The sequence below is a fragment of the Panicum virgatum genome, chromosome 4N (assembly GCF_016808335.1).
Source record: "Panicum virgatum strain AP13 chromosome 4N, P.virgatum_v5, whole genome shotgun sequence".
In the NCBI taxonomy this organism is placed as follows: Eukaryota; Viridiplantae; Streptophyta; class Magnoliopsida; order Poales; family Poaceae; genus Panicum; species Panicum virgatum.
Window position 1 is genome coordinate 46,313,388 of NC_053148.1, and position 18,045 is coordinate 46,331,432.

The 18,045-nt window shown below is 45.2% G+C and overlaps 2 protein-coding genes across 3 annotated transcripts; one reads left to right on the plus strand and one right to left on the minus strand.

The window, feature by feature from the left end:
• The first annotated feature begins 11,288 nt into the window (after positions 1-11,288).
• On the plus strand, positions 11,289-12,846 carry LOC120668444. Its single transcript, XM_039948156.1, has 2 exons — positions 11,289-11,987; positions 12,108-12,846. Exons 1-2 carry the CDS (start codon positions 11,536-11,538, stop codon positions 12,658-12,660), a joined length of 1,005 nt encoding a protein of 334 aa, XP_039804090.1. The 5' UTR covers positions 11,289-11,535; the 3' UTR covers positions 12,661-12,846.
• A 66-nt stretch (positions 12,847-12,912) lies between these two features.
• LOC120668443 (solanesyl-diphosphate synthase 1, mitochondrial-like) lies at positions 12,913-17,694 on the minus strand. 2 transcript variants are annotated; one of them, XM_039948153.1, is made up of 12 exons: positions 17,426-17,694; positions 17,020-17,112; positions 16,620-16,700; positions 16,383-16,454; positions 16,159-16,290; positions 15,990-16,076; positions 15,489-15,560; positions 15,099-15,184; positions 14,790-14,922; positions 14,599-14,688; positions 13,906-14,004; positions 12,913-13,569 (listed from the first exon to the last, which is right to left on the minus strand). In XM_039948153.1, the coding sequence occupies exons 1-12, from the start codon at positions 17,588-17,590 to the stop codon at positions 13,390-13,392; spliced, it is 1,290 nt and encodes a 429-aa protein (XP_039804087.1). In that variant the 5' UTR covers positions 17,591-17,694; the 3' UTR covers positions 12,913-13,389. The 2 variants fall into 2 exon arrangements, with proteins under 2 accessions (XP_039804087.1, XP_039804088.1); XM_039948154.1 differs by having other exon boundaries at positions 17,020-17,115; positions 17,426-17,688.
• Positions 17,695-18,045: the final 351 nt, after the last annotated feature.

Sequence of the window (18,045 nt, forward strand, 5' to 3'; positions counted from 1 at the left end):
AAAACTCTGTCGCCCGTTGGGGGGGCGACAGGGGCTGTCACCCAGCCCACGGGCGACCGCCGCTGGGCCCGGCCCACAGGCGCGGCAGGGGCCTGTCGCCCCCCCGGCGACCGGGGTGCCCCCTATAAAAGGGCTGACCCTCCCCTTCCCTCCTCATTTGAGCCCGAAAATTCCACCAAAAATCCAGAAAAAAAGAGAGGAGTGAGGAGAAGGAAAGCGGCGAAGCCCTGCCGGATTCAGCACTTGTGATCTGCAGGTTAGTATATTTAGTTTAAATATTGTTATATTTAAGTACTACGTATTTAAATATGAGTAATTTAAGTAGGGATGAGTAATTTAGTTTAATTAGTGCTATAGTAGAACCATTTAAGTAGGAGTTCAATGATACTTTAGTTTGTAGTTACGTAGTAGTAAACTAATTTAGAAAATTAGTTCTACGCATTTATTATTGCAATTGCAGTACTATTAGAGACGTGTTTATAAATTAATTATGATTTAGAATAGAATTTGACATATGCAGTATATAATTTGAGTGTCATCACGTAGTTATGAATACTTATACGTTGTAGTTGAATTTCATACTTAGTTTTTACGAATTATTGAATAAGGTAGTGAAGTAAAGAGTATAACTCGATAAGTATTATGTGATATACAGATATGTCGAGCAAGATGCAGTTTCAAGTATTTTATGGTGAATACAATGTTATGTATGGGTCAAATGGAGTAGATCTTTCTGCCTTTAAGCGCACATCTAGCAGTATAGATAAACCTCTGGAAAGGAGTTTTGGTTCCATATGTAAGTGGCTGCAGCGTGGGTTCCATGTTGATCCATTGACACATGTGATCACTGTCCAGTCTCTTGTTAATTGGGTGGTAGAAAATGAATTATGGGAATTAATGATGATACACAGCACTGATGACTGGCAGAAGTACATGCAAGCAGCTCTAGAGCGTGGGTGGACTCTGGCCATTCTTGTTCAAATTCAGGAGAAGACACAAAATGAAATACAACATTGTGCAGATCAAGGAACTCCGAGTATTCGAAGAGAGACCAATTATGTTGACCAAGATGAGTCAGAAGAGACAGAGAACCAAAACATGGGACCATAGGGCCTTGCTGATGAGGGAGAGAGGATACATAGTATTGTGGACGAGATGGAGGCAGAAGACCAAACCGCAATACAGATGGAAGAATATGAGGACTCATCTGATGACGAGCAGTACTCATTGCCAAAAGAGTGGAAAGAGCATGATTTTGGCAGTCATGTCGCAGAAGATGTACGAAATCAGGAGTGGGAGTACAGAGGGAATGATGTAGTGCAAGGTGCAACATATCCAAACATTGAAGCCGTAAAAGATGCTGTGAGACTATGGGCAATCTCATTGAAACGAGAATTCAGAGTCGTAAAGTCTGGCAGTAAAGAATATGAGGTTAAGTATGTGAATGCTGGATGTCCATGGCGAGTACATGCATTCAAGGGAAAATGGAAGTCAAACTGGAAATGTTCCATTGTGACAGAGCACGCTTGTTTGCTGTCAGAAGTTCTTCCCTCGCATCGCAATATATCATGCGACTTTGTTGCAAAGCAAATGTATGAGTTTATTATGGACAACCTAAATTATGAGCCAAAAATGATTGTTCGACACATTGAGCAGACTTACCAGTACACCATCAGTTATTTGAAGGCATGGAGGGCTAAACAAAGGGTGTTCGAGATGCGGTTCGACACATACGAGGCATCATATGATAACTTACCTCGTATGTTATCCCAGGTTGCTGCTAGAAATCCTGGAAGCATTTATGACACATACCTCGTACCAGCCGTGACTAGGGGACAAAGAATTATGCAACGAGCCTTCTTTTGCATAGGTGCTTGTGTTAGAGCACTTCAGTTTTCTCTTCCGGTGATCTGCATTGATGGCACATTTTTGACTGGAAGGTATAAAGGTCAGATACTCACCGCAATCGGTGTAGATTGCAACAACCAAATAGTTCCGCTCGCATTTGCATTTGTTGAGAATGAGAACATAGACAGTTGGTATTGGTTCCTTGAACGAGTGAAGATTCATGTTGTTGCTGCACGCCCAGATGTGTGCCTTATTAGTGATAGGCATGCAGGTATCCTGCAATCAATACTGAAATTGCAACGTGGAACTGCGACAATGCCTCCATTGTGGCCCGATGTCCAAAACAGGTGGTGCATTAGGCATATGGGTGCAAACTTCTATGAGCACTTCAAGAACAAGGATCTTAAGAACCTGTTTAAGAGGTTGTGCACCCAAAATCAACAGAGAAAATTCAATGCATTATGGCAGATGCTTGATCAGTTGACTGCAGAGCTAGTGAAGGTAAGGGCATCAGGAGCAGGCACGAGTCAGCCTGCAGAGGCTAGGGATTCAATTGAGAAGCCATTTTCACACTGGATTCGAGGTGCAGCTAAGGAGAAATGGTCATTCCTTTATGATACCAACGGAATACGGTATGATATTCAGACAACGAACTATGCAGAGTGTTTCAATATGGTTATGCGTTCTTGTCGTGCCTTTCATCTTGTGGGAATTGTTGAGTTCATCATGTATGGGTGCATGAAGTATTTCAGAGAGCGTTACACGGCTGCAAGCATAAACATGGGAATGCTATCCTGTCAGGGTGCCCACTACTGCTACAGCTTTGGTCGTACGAGAGGCTAGCCGTTGGTCGGCCCTTTGTCAGCCTTACCACGGGGGCATGTACGGCGACGAGGAGGACGAGAGGCCCACTATGGGCACTATCTGGATCTGGCGTCGGGTACGTTCGCAACAAATCTAATTTTGTTATTCATTATTACATGATGTATTAGCGCACTTTTAATTTTACTTATTCGGAATGCAGAGGTCCTGGGCACATGCGCGGGTTAGACGCGCATATCCTGAGTTTGTTTCGGAGCTCGACATGCTGACGCCCGAGGACGTTGTCTGGGAGCCTTACAGCCCAGAGGCTGTCGCTACCCGTGCACCAGCAGGCCTGTTTTCGCACTGCTCCGCGAATGCGAGCCTGTGGCTTACTTCCGCTGTCCTGGTTTATGACATCGCGGTTGAGGCATATTACCCCTGGAGAGTCAGGAGACAGTTTGGACAGCTCCAGGAGTTTCCGGTGCCCACCGCGTTGGAGCGCGTCAGTCGCCAGGACCACAGGTAATTATGAATGAACTTGGCTCATACATTCGTGTCGAATCTAACGATTCTTCGTGGTCCACTTTGTAGGTTGTCAAGGAGTGGCTTGCCGTGCTCTGATGATTGGCTCACCAAGATCCAGCCGTGGGTGGACCAATGGGAACAGGCAGACGAGCTCTTGTCTATCCAACAGGACCACACACAGATAGCTCCTTTAGGGCTTACCTCACCTGGTACTTACCTCGGACTCGGGCTCGTCTGGTTTTTGTTGACACTCACCCGCAGCCACACCAGGCGAGGCCTCAGGATGGATATGGCCGGCACCACGTGGAGGCACTAGCTGGCGCGGTGAGTCTCTTAATCATATTTGCATATATATATAATCATATTCATAAGATAATTCATGTGTTTGTAACTGTAACTTTACTGAATTGATGCAGTTTCGCCTTTGCAACATGATGGAGACGGACTGCTCGACTTACTTGACGAGGGTACGTGCCAGATCCCCAATGACCCAGTTTGAGCAGACAGAGGCATGGTCGAGGCAGCGTGATCAGTTGCGTCAGGTAGTGCACAACTTCGGAAGCCGTGTGCAGTACGAAGACAGTCACGGGTTGTCTCAGGCCTCGTCGTCGTTCCCGTGTCCGTCGACCATGCACGGACCGACGTCGCAGTTCTTCCCAAGTGCAGGTAACGTACATATCTCTTTAAAATTACATCAAGTGTTCCTACATATTTACTAATATCACATACAGGATACGATCCAGCTACTGCGTTCGGCCATACTGGAATGTTTAGAGGGACAGCACCAGTTGGCGGACCGTATCCAGGGATGGTACCGGGGCCACAGATACCGGCCTACACAGGTTAGTTTATGTTTCGTATTTCGGTTTCTACATGGCATGACAAAATATACGAGCGTACGCTAACATCCACATTTTTTTCGTAGGATTCTACCCCGATGCGGGCGCCGGACCTTCTTCTTCCTTCTTTCGACCAGATAACGAGACCTTCACCTTAGACGACTTCGACAGCTTGAGTCCAGAAGAGCCTGCCGCGCAAGGTGGCCCCGATGTCTTGGGGTATTCACAGCTAGAAGGAGCACCACTTGGGATCTCTCAGCAGCAGACACCGCAGCCCCTTGCGCGTCCTGAGCGACAGGTGAGGTCTCCGGATATTCTCACCTACTCTGAGGGCCATGTCCGTGCCCAGCAGAGGGCTAAGAGGGTCCGACGCCCTAGGGGTGGTTAGATGTATCTGATGTTTATTTGTAATGAGATAGCTGTGGACCGCTTATTTGTATTCGATGTTTATGATTGTGGTAGGTTACTTGTCATTTGTTTCTATAGATATTATTAATGTGAACTTATTATGTTTGTGGGTTCCATAATGCTCGTGAAATAAGGGAAGTTCTTGCGATTTTTTCCTGTGATTTAATGAAGGACAAGTTACGTGCGGTAGAAGTTAGCGGCCGAGATCTTGCCGACGATGATGACGAATACACGCTCGAATAGCTCAAAATAGGTCCCTGGAAAAAAGGGGGGCCTGTCGCCCCCCAACGGGCGACAGGACCCTGTCGCCCGAGGGGTGGGCGACAGGCCCCTGTCGCCCGTTGGGGGGGCGACAACCCCCCCTTTTTTTCTCCAGGGACTTCGTTGCAAATTTGAAGAAAAAAAAATTTGCACTTTGGGCCTGTCGCCCTATGGGAGGGCGACCGGGGTATATTTTTGAAATATTTCAAAACGGACATATATTTTTGAAATTTTAATTTTTAAAAAATATAAAAAAGAAAAAACCGCCCTGATATTCTTCCAAAAAACCGTCTCTGCGTCGAGCTGAGCTGCAGAGGTGGTCGCGGAGACGGTGGCAGCCGCGGCAGCGTCAGAACTCAGGCGTTTCCAAAAAAATTCAAAATTTTCTGTTACATCGAATTTTTAGATACATGTATGGAGCATTAAATGTAATTTAAAAAATAACCAATTATACAGTTTAGCTGTAAATGATGAGACAAATCTTTTAAATCTAATTAGTCTATGATTATATATTAATTGTTAAATAACAACAAAAGTGTTACAGTTTTAAAATCTAAAATTTTTCACCAACTAAACAAGGCCTCAGCAGCAGCTACCACTACCAGCTCCCCGGGTTCATCCAAAGATTCCATTCAGATTCAGGTGTGTGAGTTTATTGACCTGGATCGGTCAAAGCTCCTTCAGCTACTCCATCCATGGCAGACAGACAGCTTGCTCGACCGTGTCGACCTCTCCTGCTTCGCTCTTCCATGGACCATTGACATGGCATTTTGCCTCGGAACGTTGCTTGCCGATGGTGCTGCATCCGGCAGGTGTTGGTACACTGACAGTAAAGTTGTTGAGGGGGCGGACGAGAACATTTTTCGTGCTGAATGGGCCGCACCACACTCCGCTTCACCGTTTCCATGCATCTCAGGCCCAGAGCGATACGTGGGCCTTCCGAGCATTGGGCCCAGTTTCAACGCGTCAATTTTGAAGCCCACTTTTTCGTTTTTGACAAAGACGACGACGGCGCGTTATTATCGAGGAAAAACCAGCCCAGCAGATTTTTACAGGCGAACTCGAATGCGGTCCAAAGGATTACGGCCCAGTAAACCAAGCGCACGGCCCATTCTTCACGTCACATAAACAGGTGCATCAAAAAAAAAAGAAGGGATAGAGCATGCAATTATCTATATGAACGCAAAATTTGAATTTGAACAAAAACTTATACAAAATGAAGGGATAGAGCATGCACGAAAACAAAGAGAAGCTAGCACGATTGTTGTGGTTGCAACTATAACATGTACTGTATTGGATTTTGACACTCCAAACATGAGGCTTCGCATATTTGACACTACGAAGTATTAAAACATGGGTTTCACAAAATTGCCCTACATATCGTTGGCGTATTGATTTCTTGACATTGTGCGTCTTTTATTGATTTTATTTTCCTTTTCCCATTTAGCATGTATGTGAAGTGACAAATCCCCTTGACCTCTAATCAGTTGGATCGATTGGGTTTGGCCACAGTGCTAGTCGAAGTCACCGCGATGCAAGACGCTCGACGCCGCCCATCCTGCAAGTGGCAGTTGAAGTGTAAGCTTGTGCAGGTTTCGAAGAATTAAAGTTGGAGAGCAAGCCAAGTGAGTTCATAGGGAGCGAACAGATGGATGGGGGAAGACCAGAGAAGCACGACATGCCGATCTGGACATTGTCGAACGGTGGAGTCCCAGCAACGATTGGCACGAGGCAGGCTGTGATTGCGCAGCATTCGTGGCAGATGCACATACCTCTCGCAGCATTTTCATTAATGGCCTTGTTTGATTTTCAGGAATTCCAGGAATAGTAACACTTTGACCGCTAATTACGGTGTTAAACAAAGTCACTCCAGAATTAGGTTCCTGTAGCATGAGACGAATATAATGAGACCTTTGACCGCGTGATTAGAGGATAGTTAATGTAGCATCATTGTAGCCAATCATCAAAATTATCGTCATTATATTCGTCGCGAAAAGTTACGTGCATCTCTGAAAAAGTTTTGCAAATAGACTTCATTTAGACCTTCATGCCTGCAAGATTCTCTTCTAGCCCTAGGAATTCTAGCGCAAACCAAACAGGACCAATTAATCGATCTGATCCAACCAACCAGAGGTACATGCATGTAAAGCTTTGCAGCAGTTTTGTCATTTCACAAGCTAGTAAATGGAAATAAAATCAACGAAAGAGCCACAATGTCAAAAAAAAAAAAATCAATGTGTCCATGATATGGATGGCAAATTTGCGAAGTCCATGTTCATAATGTCAACTTTGTGAAGCTTATATTTGGAGTGTTTAAAATACAAATTTCTAGGGGTGTTAATTGGTGACCCTTAGGTGTACCTCCAATCTTCTTTAGTTCAAACTTTTGTACTATTTTTTCAAAATGAGATTTGATTTTGAAGAAGTAGTACAAAATTTGAACTAAAGAGGATTGGAGGTGCATCTAAAGGTTATCAATTAACACCCCTACAAATTTCCGTCTTATCCGCAACTTGTTGATTTCTGTTTTCCACTCTACGCAAGCTTTTGTTCAACTCAAATTTACATGTAGATAGATGATTGCATTACATGATCTTTGCATCTATATTTTAGTTGAAATCTTTCATAAACCAGTTTATGTGCTACAGCGATTCGTATCACGGTAATACTGAGGTGGTCTCCGGTCACCCCCACACAGATCTAGATATGTTAGATCTAAGGGATTGTCTAGGAGTAGATCAGAGGGTGGTTTCTTAACTAAGGGACAAAGAACGTGTTCTTTCACCTTGTGAAAAGTGCTGTTGCACCAGGGGCGTAGCTTGGGGGGGGGGGCAGGGGCCTGGCCCCCTATGATTCCCAAATTTGCATTATAAATTTGAAATTTAATTAAATTTTTATATAAATTAATATGGTTGCCCTCCCTAATAATGAAAAAAATAAATTCTTGGCTCCGCCCCTGTTGCACACGCTGGCTGTGGCGCCGGCGACGAGGTAGAGGTGGCGTGGTCGGTGGTGGAGCGGTGAGCCTTCCCTTCACTTCAGGGCTTCTCCCGATGGGTGGAGCTAGGGTTTTTGTGGGGGCACTATGGCGCGCTGAACTTAGTACTGCATGCCAGGCGATTTGCACATTGTTCCATGGTTTTCAGCATATATAGCCCGTTAAAGATTAAAGATCCATGTTTCATCTTGCCAATGCACAAACTTTAGTCCACATGACCAAGGCCTTACAACTCTGTTTCACCTTTGCACATACAACAAGGCTACACCGCCATTAAAGAAGATAAAGCTACAAACTTCACGAAGGCATCTTTTTTTAGATAAAGGAATTGTCAAATCCCGGCATCTACAAAAGAGGTGTATCCGGCCAATTATTACAAACGTTTATCGCAATAGAGTAGGAAAAAGATTACAAACTAAGCCTATTGTTAAACATCCACCCATTTGTTGCAAAAAAATCCATCCCCACCGTCTCTAGCATGCGGCAAGCAGTGGCAATGGCTTTCCTGTCCTCCTCCTGAAAAATCGCCCAGGCTCTTGTAAGATAAGTGGCTCTGAAAAGGATCTGCAAGGATGTTTGGTTTTTTGGAAGACAATATCATTTCTGGAACACCAAATCGCCCAACATAAAGCTGCAATCCCTGTGTAAACCAAGCTTTTACATGATTTTATTAGCCCGCACAGCAAGACCCAAACATATATTTCACATTGTCTCTCAAACCCACGAAGTCATCTTATTCTTGCCTAGAAAAGGCTTAAAAGGCAAAAGCTGCAGTTTGGATCTCACTTCCTGCTGTGATTTGGACGACCTTCGCTTTATTTCTACTGTCAATTTGGGAAGCGAAAGGCAAAATTAACCTCAACAGATTGCGTCGGAACACAAAAACATGCACAAGATTGGAGGAAAGGTGAAGTTAACATGAACAACCCATGAAATAGTTTCAATTATATCCTTGCATTGTCTTGCATGTGAATTCTTCGGTAACGGCCAACTCCAACTCCAACTGTATGATGAACCTCTCCTATTTTGTTCTGTCAGAGCCCCCTGTTCCTTTTATGATGAGTGTGTGTACAAAGAGAGCAAAAAAGGAGAAAGGTGTAATTTGGTCTCATGTGCATGTGTGTAAAGCTGAGCTCTTGCTTCTTTTAAAGCCTGGAAAGCTTTGCAATTTGCAGGCATTGTTTGGTCTCTTGTCTGGTCACCCCTCTGCTCTGAACATTGCTGGTGGTCCACATGTATGCTTGCAATGGCGGTATCAGAAGCTCAAAAGCCATGGTGTTCCATTCCTCTGCCACTACTGTATGCTGCTAATTCGTGGTGCATCATCATGAGCTTGTCTCTCAAAGCTGCATAATCGGCATGTCGATTTGTTCGGCATGTTCTCCATGGATCACTGTTGCAAAGTTAGATCCCAATTCGCTCGGCAGGCATATTCAGTGTCTCACCTGGAGATGTACCTGAAATTCCAAACGAAAGCATTCCATCTTTCAGTTATTTTACTCCTCCATTAGCTCCCACAAATTGCAGCGCTTATCAGTTATCATGGCGCTTTGCGTAGATTGCTCTCCTGCTCATGATCTTTACGCTTCTTTTCAGAGCTGGCTTTTGCGTCTTCAGAATTTGCCCGGGAGAACATCAAAGCCCCAGCAGCTGCGGCGCTGCTCCTCCTTTGCTCGCAGAAATGTTGGCGCCGCGAGCTTTTGCCGCGGGCGCGGGGGACACCGGCGAATCATGCGCATCATCGCGGCTCTCTCTCCGATCGCTTCGTGCTGCGTCTTTGCATGGCCTGCCCGCGCCTTGTGGGACACTGAATCATTCGGATCCTTCCGCCTGTCTGCTGCTGCATCGAATCGATCTCGAGCTCACGCCCTGCAAGAGGCTGCCTGGCAGACAAATGGCGTGGCGGCCGGCTGGCATTGTTCTTGCTGCAACCTACCTGAATATGAAAGAATCAAAGCATTTCTACCTGATCGGTATGTTTTAAAACTGGCTTTTAAATTCCTTTTTAGATGTTGACAGCCTTGCAAGTATGGCAAAGCTCATCTGACAGAGCACGAGAGCACTAATCTCAAACCCAAATTGGACGTGATGCTAGTACAAGCGGGAACATCAATTTTTACACTCTGAAAAGTCATTTTGTTAAAAAAAAAGAATCTGAAAAAGTGCACCATGCGTATGGAGTCAAGCTCGAAATTTGACTTGGATTCATGATGGCCAATGAATGGAGAGACATACCTGATCTGCATGCTCTGAATTGTGACTGACTGACTGATCATGGGAAGAACACAACGGGACCAGCAGCTGCAAAAAAAAAAGATGTTCATTTGAGATGAATTTTATGCATCAAATAAGCTGATACACTTGCACGAGCCTACTTTACATATTTCTGATTCAGATAGCTTTAAGCTAAATGCTGAGCTGCTGTGGGTTAAATGATCTCCATAAATCATACAGGGAAGCAAAATGCTGAGCTGCTGTGGATTACATGATCTCCGTAGATCATACAGGGAGGCACAGTTGGATATGTGGATCTTGGAGTGTTTCTCAGGGCAGTAAACTAAATATCCATGTGATTGTGCCCAAGATTTTGTTGGAGTTGTTAAACATGCATGATGTATAGTGGCATCTGCAGTCACAACTTGCAGCTCACTTTTAGTACCCTAGCTTACAGCTTTAAGCACACTCCACATGATTTGCACCCTGATAATGAGCTGCTCCTGAGTTGTTGTGCCTCAAGTTGCTAGTGTTGTTTAAACTTGAGGCAGAGTATGCTTAGTGATTGGTTACCCGCAAAAAAAAAAGCATAGTGATTGGTCTAGAAAAAAAAAGGTTTGCCTGTTGCTAGAGTAATTAGCCACTTTGATCTGTCTGCCTGGGACCTTTTCCATGAACACTGGATTGGTCCTGGACTGTTAAGCTTTCAAATGGGTAATTAATTGGTGCCACACTTAAATCCTAATCCTAGTGTCCTAGTGATCACATAGTTGAGTGCAACAGGGCAAAGAACCAAAAATAAACAACAATAAAAAAACAAAAAGGAAACAAAAGTGGGTAGTAGTGTAAAGTGGAAAAGGGAGATTGTTTTCTTAATATAAGAAGAGTGAGGATATTGGAAGAATAAGTCCATGGATCAACCACCATGATGCTGTGTCTGCAAAGAGGGTGGCACAACACAATCATCCCATATCACATGCCTCCTCCCCTCCAAAAAGTTATTACCAATCAATCCATTGGTTACTCCCCTGTTGCATACATCATTCATCTAACTATCTTATCCCATACCACATCAACAGCTAAGCAACAGAAAACTAAACATGTCAATTTACCTGATAGCCACACAAGCAATGTTAGTTTTAACAACTCTAAAGCCTGTATTCATGGTAGTATATATATGAACCAGCAGCTTCTCCATGTGCTAGGATTAGCAAGCTATATATTACACATGATTATGGTGAGTTGAGTGCTTAATCATGCAGGATAGGGGAAGTTTGACTGGCTACATAGCCATGTTTATGTATGTATACACTATTGGAAAATACAAACACTTCAGCAGAGGCAAAAACACTAGTTACAGAATCAGTTTACTTCTAGACAGCAAAATTAGTTGGAGATCGATCAACATGTGCAGTTTGATAGATGCCAACAGTACTTGTTCGTACTGTTTCTGTACCTGCAAGCAGTGCTGCAGTCTGAATGAGCTAGTATATATACACATGCATCTGACGAGCCAAAAGCATCAAGCTTTCCTGCTTGGCCTCGGTCGCCTTTGTATAAAGATCACCATCTTCTCTTCTCACAACAAAGCTCTCACGCATAAGCCAGAGGCACACGCTTAGCTGTCGTGGAGAGAGGATGGACGAGTCGTGGAGGTGCACGATGGGCTCGGTGCTGCCGCGGCAGCGGTCGTCGGACCAGCAGCTCGCCGGCGGCGGCCACCAGAGCCTGGCGCCGGACGACTTCCGGGACGTGTACGGCGGGCCGCCGCGCACAGTGCTCCTCCGCAGCTTCGGCGGCGAGGCTGCCGACTACCACTCCCCGGCGGGCCACCAGTACATGAACTACGGCGGCGCCGAGGCCTTCTGCCGCCGGCCGTACGCCGACGGACGCGCGGCGGCCGTGCCCACGGAGCAGGGCTTCTTTGACGACATCTTCGGCGCCCGTCGTCACACGAGGTCGAGGTCGAGGTCCAAGTCAAAGTCGTCGTCGGCGGTCAGCTCCGACGAGTTGCCTTCCGGCTTCTGCCGGCCGGTGGCCACCGGCAGCCGCGCCGACGCCACGCTCTCCTCATTCACTTCGAGGCTCAGGTAGGAGCTCACTGACTGACAGTGACAGTCGTGCCTGGCTAGAGAAGCACGTGAAAAATGCGTCATGCATATGCATCGTGATCACCGGCGCTGACACGATCTTCGTGTCGTTTTTGTCAGGCCGGTGACGATCCCTTCGCGGCGGTACGACTCGTCGCCGCCGTCATCAACGTCGACGATTGGGGAGTACCAGAGCAGCTTCACGTGCTCGACGGCCGCGTACCCGGCGGCTCGCTACTACTACGGCGACGCCAAGGCCGGCAGATCGAACCACAGCAGAGCCGCAGACGGCTCGGCGGCCGCGAGCCGCCGCCGGCACCAGCGCGGGAGCAGCAACTTCTGCTGCTTCACGTCGAACCCGGAGACCAGCAGCAACGCGCCCAGCTTCCGGCAGACGGGCGGCGCGCGGTCACCGGCGGCCGAGACCACCATCACCGACTACTCCGGCGCCGACTACGGGTACTACTACTCGCCGCCGTCGGCCACGTCGTCGTCGCTCTTCACCAACCCGCTGGCGAGGACGCCGCGGCGGCTGGAGGAGGTGGTGAGGGAGGTGAGGGAGCGGGCGCCGCTGCTGATGGACGACGGCGACGACATCGATAGCGTCGGCGCCGCCGCGGTGGACGAGGCGATCGCATGGGCCAAAGAGAGGTTCTGGAGCCAAGCCAGGTAACTGGACGGTCATGATCAGATCCTCAAGATGCTAACGCTCTCGGCAGCGTCCAATTCTTTGATGGTCCGTCGACCCACACATGGTGTGCCGAAGTGAAAAAATCATGCAACATTTAGGCGGCTAGAGGCCATGACCAATATATTTTGTAATGCTTCAGTCATTATGGAAGATTGAGTACATTCAGTTTGCACACTGTACCGAACACAAACATAAAAGATGCCAGAATATGGCTAAAACATGAACATATACAACATTCCAAAACATGGCCAAAGAGTTTATTTCAAGAAACGACGTGAAAAGAAACCAACGATTTCAATCCAACTCTTGCTCCTAGGGCCCTCTCCTCTTAAGAAGAAGAAAAAGCAAACCAAAATTTGCAGAGGGAATGGTTAACAGATGCTAATAGCCTAATATGGTAGTCTTGAGTCCTGGCAGGTGTCAACAATCCATTCTTCTCGTATATTGGGTTCAGTGCTCCCAATTATATGTCTACATAATATCTGGCGACCATTGCAATCAGTGCGTGATATACATATTTTGCTGCCACTTGTAGAGAAAAAACTTCCTACAGCTCTGAGAAATGCAGGTCCTAAACTTCCAGCAATGTTACACAAAACTTGGGCTGTGAAAAGAATGCAATGAACCGGAGTATACAAAATCTTCCAAGTGCAATACTTGGCATGTGGCGAGGTTCAGCTTTCTATTCACTTTGGGAGTGCCAAACACTTGCTACTTTGTCCTTGTGATGACTCTCTCTGTTATGTCAATAAGAGCGCGTCTCGAAGTCAGAACATCCTCGTCGTCACTATCCGGGAGGGCTTCTATAGCTTTGATTGCACGGTTAGCATGTTCCCGCGCAAGCTCTTTCGTCCTTTCAATTCCACGGCTCTTCTGGAGATAGTCAAGGGCCTGCAATTTGCACAAATGTAGACCCTTCAGTTTATGGTTTCTCCGTCCCTGTTACTGTGATACTTAGCAACCTAACTTATAACCATGGAAATACAGTTCTATTTTCTCAAATGATGATGCATGGGAGCTGCATGCCATTTCATGAAATACAGTTTTATCATTGGTATTTTACCCTGTATAAATAGGTTTCTCACTAGAAACATTGTGTTCATGCAGCAATAGCATGATAAGAAATATAATGTTACATGTGACACAGTTACCGCCTCATGTTTACCCTATAGGTAAATGAACAATGAAAAAGAGGAAGCCTCTTCTCAAACTGAAATAATTACTCACAAGTTCAACATTTGCAGGATTGTCGAAACCGCTGTCAACAACTTCATGTAGTTGCGGGAATTCCTCCATTGCATATAGAATTGGGGCAGTAATGATTCCCTATGTCATGAATGCCATCACATTATACACAACATAAACATGAGAATGAATGCGAGAATCACTATGCATGTGGGCCTTGTTAACTGTTGAAGTTGTAATTTAGCGGATACAACAACTCTTGCTCAACCATTACATCTAATTCCAGTAGCTTTACCACATAGACAAACAGCATTACTCAAGGCTGGCCATATCCTTCTTATTCAGTATAGTAATAATTATTTCTACCCAGTTCTGAATGCGAAATTGACATGTCAACAAAAATAGTCACAAAAAAATGCTTGCCCTACCAAAAGCAATAATACTGTTAACCTTAAAATTTTGGTGTGAGACGTCTGTCATGTGAGTGGTGTGTCCAAAATATAAGAATAAAAAGTTTCAGCAAAATGGATTGTGTTGGGCAGAATGCAGTATCCACTAATAAAGCATTATTAACAGCAAAGCTTATATAATTTTCCCTTATCCAAAATATTATGACATATAATATGACAAGTAAAAGATGATGAGTAATCCGATTTCAGATGATAGAAAAGGCAACATGTTCAGTCATTGCAGAGGAAACTGAATATGACAAAAATTGGGAACAGTTAATATTACATGGCGAATATCAGATAATGAACCCTTCCCAAGGGATGCGGATGTGCCAGTGAAATCTAGAACATCGTCAATCAACTGGAACGCCAAACCCTGCATGGATTCCATATTAGTTAAGCTGCCAATAATTTTTCAGGATTAGCTTAGGAGCTTATTCCGGGAAAAGATGAAGGGAAATGTAAAATGGTACAGACCAAGTTTCGACCATATTCGTACGCAAGCATTGAGACCTCAGCAGTGTGCCCCGCAAGAACAGCAACAGCCTTGCAACTATTTGATATCAGTGATGCTGTTTTGTAGTATGTCTTCTGCAGGTAGTATTCCATGCTGCACATATTTTGGAACCCATGCCAGAACTAATTAGCAAAGACCAACAGATCGAACGAGGAATGTAATTCAAAATAAAGAATTGAACATTGCAATAATTTCACTCTCCAACTCTTTGAATATATATGTTACATCTGACTAGAGTGACAAAGTGCAGGCGAGAGAAAATATTAAACCTTTGTCGTTGCTCTCTGCTTGTTGAGATCTGCATAGTTTCACCAGTAACTAGATGTTCTACAGCAGTTGCCATTAGGGATACCACCTGCAAAAGTTGATAGACCGGTCGGAATCACAGACAACAAGCAAGAAAAGGGCAAGTGGCCACTGCAGTTACAAGGGTTACTCTAGAGTTAGAGCAGTGGCAAGCACGGTAATGCTGCTACTGATACCAATCAGGCATGGAATTGCAATTTAAGATCAGCATTAATGAGAGGTACAGACATGTGAATGAATGGGTCAAACAACTAAACATCAATGGTAACAACTGATACAACGAGTCACCTGAACTATGCATATTACACGTTATTGTGATTGCTCTAATCAAATGCATTATACCATGTATTTACCTCTGTGTTTCCAAGTGCTGCAAGTGCCACACATGCTCTAGACAGGAGGAAGTCACCTGCCAATACAGAGAGCTGCAGGCAAAACAAATGAGGAATACTGACATCAAATATCTCAAATGTAGAAGATTCTCCATTTTAGAAGTAGAGTAACACAAAGGAAGCAGTTTTGAAAACAAATATCAAATTTTCTGACCCTGTAATGCTGTAACATCAGAACAGTGCTTGTGGTAACTTGAGGACAAAAAATAACAGCTAATTCAATGCCTTTTTCCCTCAAATTTCCAATATAATTCATATTAAGCTGAAACCAAATTAAGAAGCCTTTATTTGCCTAGACCCTGGACACTAATGCATACCAGTTTACTGGAAGCTAAAGCTCTCATAGGTTTTTATTATGAAATGTGAACTATTTGAGTTACTTGTATTCTCAGTGCAAAGGTAACATTCGAGATTCAGTAAATGTACTACATATGTGATTACTACGAGAACAGATTACAATACCTTGTTCCCCATAACAAGATTCAACGAACTGACACCACGCCTAGTATCAGCATCATCTAGAACATCATCATGCAGAAGGCTTGCGACCTGTGACAGGTAACAGCTTGAGAAATAATAGAAATATAGCAAATGTGTCTTCTCTGAAGGACAGCCACAATACAATACTAACATGAATCATCTCCGTTATCTCTGCAATGTTCAGATGTGGTGTGCGGAGTTTATCCACTATGATGCTGAGAACTCCACCTTCTGTTGATTCTGACAGGGGGAATTTGAGAGCTGATGCCATCAGTAACAAAACCTGCCAATACAGATTACAGCATTAAAAACAACAAAGATAAATGAAACGATACTGTAGCCAGTGGTTCATGAAAAGTAGAATTGAGATGTTACCGTAGGTCGGAATTTTTTCCCCTCAGCTCCCACTTTGAAAAAGTACTCAGCTGCTGATGCCAGTTTGGGGACCTGAAAAATGAAAAATTAGTGCCCACTCTGAAGTAAGTTCGGGGTGATAGAAAATGACAATTTTGGTGATTGTGAGATCAATGAAGTATTAAATCACCCTGGTATGTAGCAGCTCAGAGAACAACAAATATATGTTTCTATGAACAGGACCAATTTCTTACTGACCTCAGCAGCCACCATGGATCGCAATCTATCTGCAACGAGTGATAGATCGTCGGCAACTAATTCAAAAGGATCTCTGTGTTCCTGAGAGCATGAGAAAATGTAGACTCTTCAGACTATCTTATCATGTGGAATTAGAAATATGTTTAGCGGTGGGGCCCATAAAAGCCCAGTATTTGTGTCCTTGATCGGTTGGTAGACATGTTTTGGTCATGATACTAATTTCACGTGTATCTAAAGTCAATCATTACTTCATACTTGTAACAGTATCTTATACATTGTCTTGATATAGAAAAAAGTATCTACAGATCGTTCGTACTTTAACGAGGAACAGAAAACAAATATTTTTTTTGGAAAACACAGAAAACAAATATTTGGGGGGCAATAAGGTGGTTTTAAGTACCTGAGACCTTGAATCCCCATCCGGGCGATCCTGGTATTGTGCATCATGTAGCCATCTGGAGCTCACGAAAGCAGCTCCTCTGCAACCCACCACCTACTAAACCATACCAAAGGCACAGAGCTTGTCAGTATGGCATAAAACGCAAATTCACTAAAAGCTACAGCAATATAAGGCACCAACCGGTTCCATTGTTACTAGGCTAACCGGGCGACCAGCTAGTACTATTCGTGCTGACTAACATAAACCATCATCTTAGCAAAAATCGATTAGTGCAAGCTAGTTCGAATGCGATCACGAGCACGTGTCGGCATAAACGCAAACACATCGCGGGGAGTGTCCGCGCGGCCGCAACCGGGCACCCGCGCCGACGCAACCGAACAGATGGGGGCTGGGAGGGGGAGTGGACCTTGCTCCGAATCTGGGAGGCGAGGGGCAGGTGCTGCCGCCCCAGTAGGGCGGCGCCCGCGCCGGACGAGGTCGTCAGGAGCCTCTGCGCCTGAGCCGCACCGCCGGCCCCGCTCCCGGCGGCCAGCGCGGCGACGCGGCGCGCGAGAGCCCACCGCCAGGACATGCTTCGCTCGCTCTCCCGAGATCGGGGGTAGGGAGGGAGGGAGATGAGCTTGGAGAAAAAGTCAGAGACGAAAAGAGGAGGGAAGGCGGCGGCGGCTGCGGCCGCTCGGTCTGGCTCGTCTGGTGGGGTTGGCGTGGAGAACGGAGGAGGCACGGGGCACCCGTGGCGCGGAGGGCAAGTGGATGCGCCCGTTCTACCACGTCTGGCTGTGGAACGCACGCGCATTGGCCAATAGGGGCATTTTGTGTTTTAAAAAAAAATGTTTTGTGTAAAGGTCTGTTATGGTAGTATTTTCATTTAGGCATGTCCATCTATTCTTTTTAGTTTAAACAGGCTAGTTTTACTAGCATAGCTTCCGTACATTGATAAGCTTGATACAAATTTTTCCTAGATTCACATGCACATATAATATTACCCAGACTTGCATGAGACAACCAACTTTATGCTCTTTCATT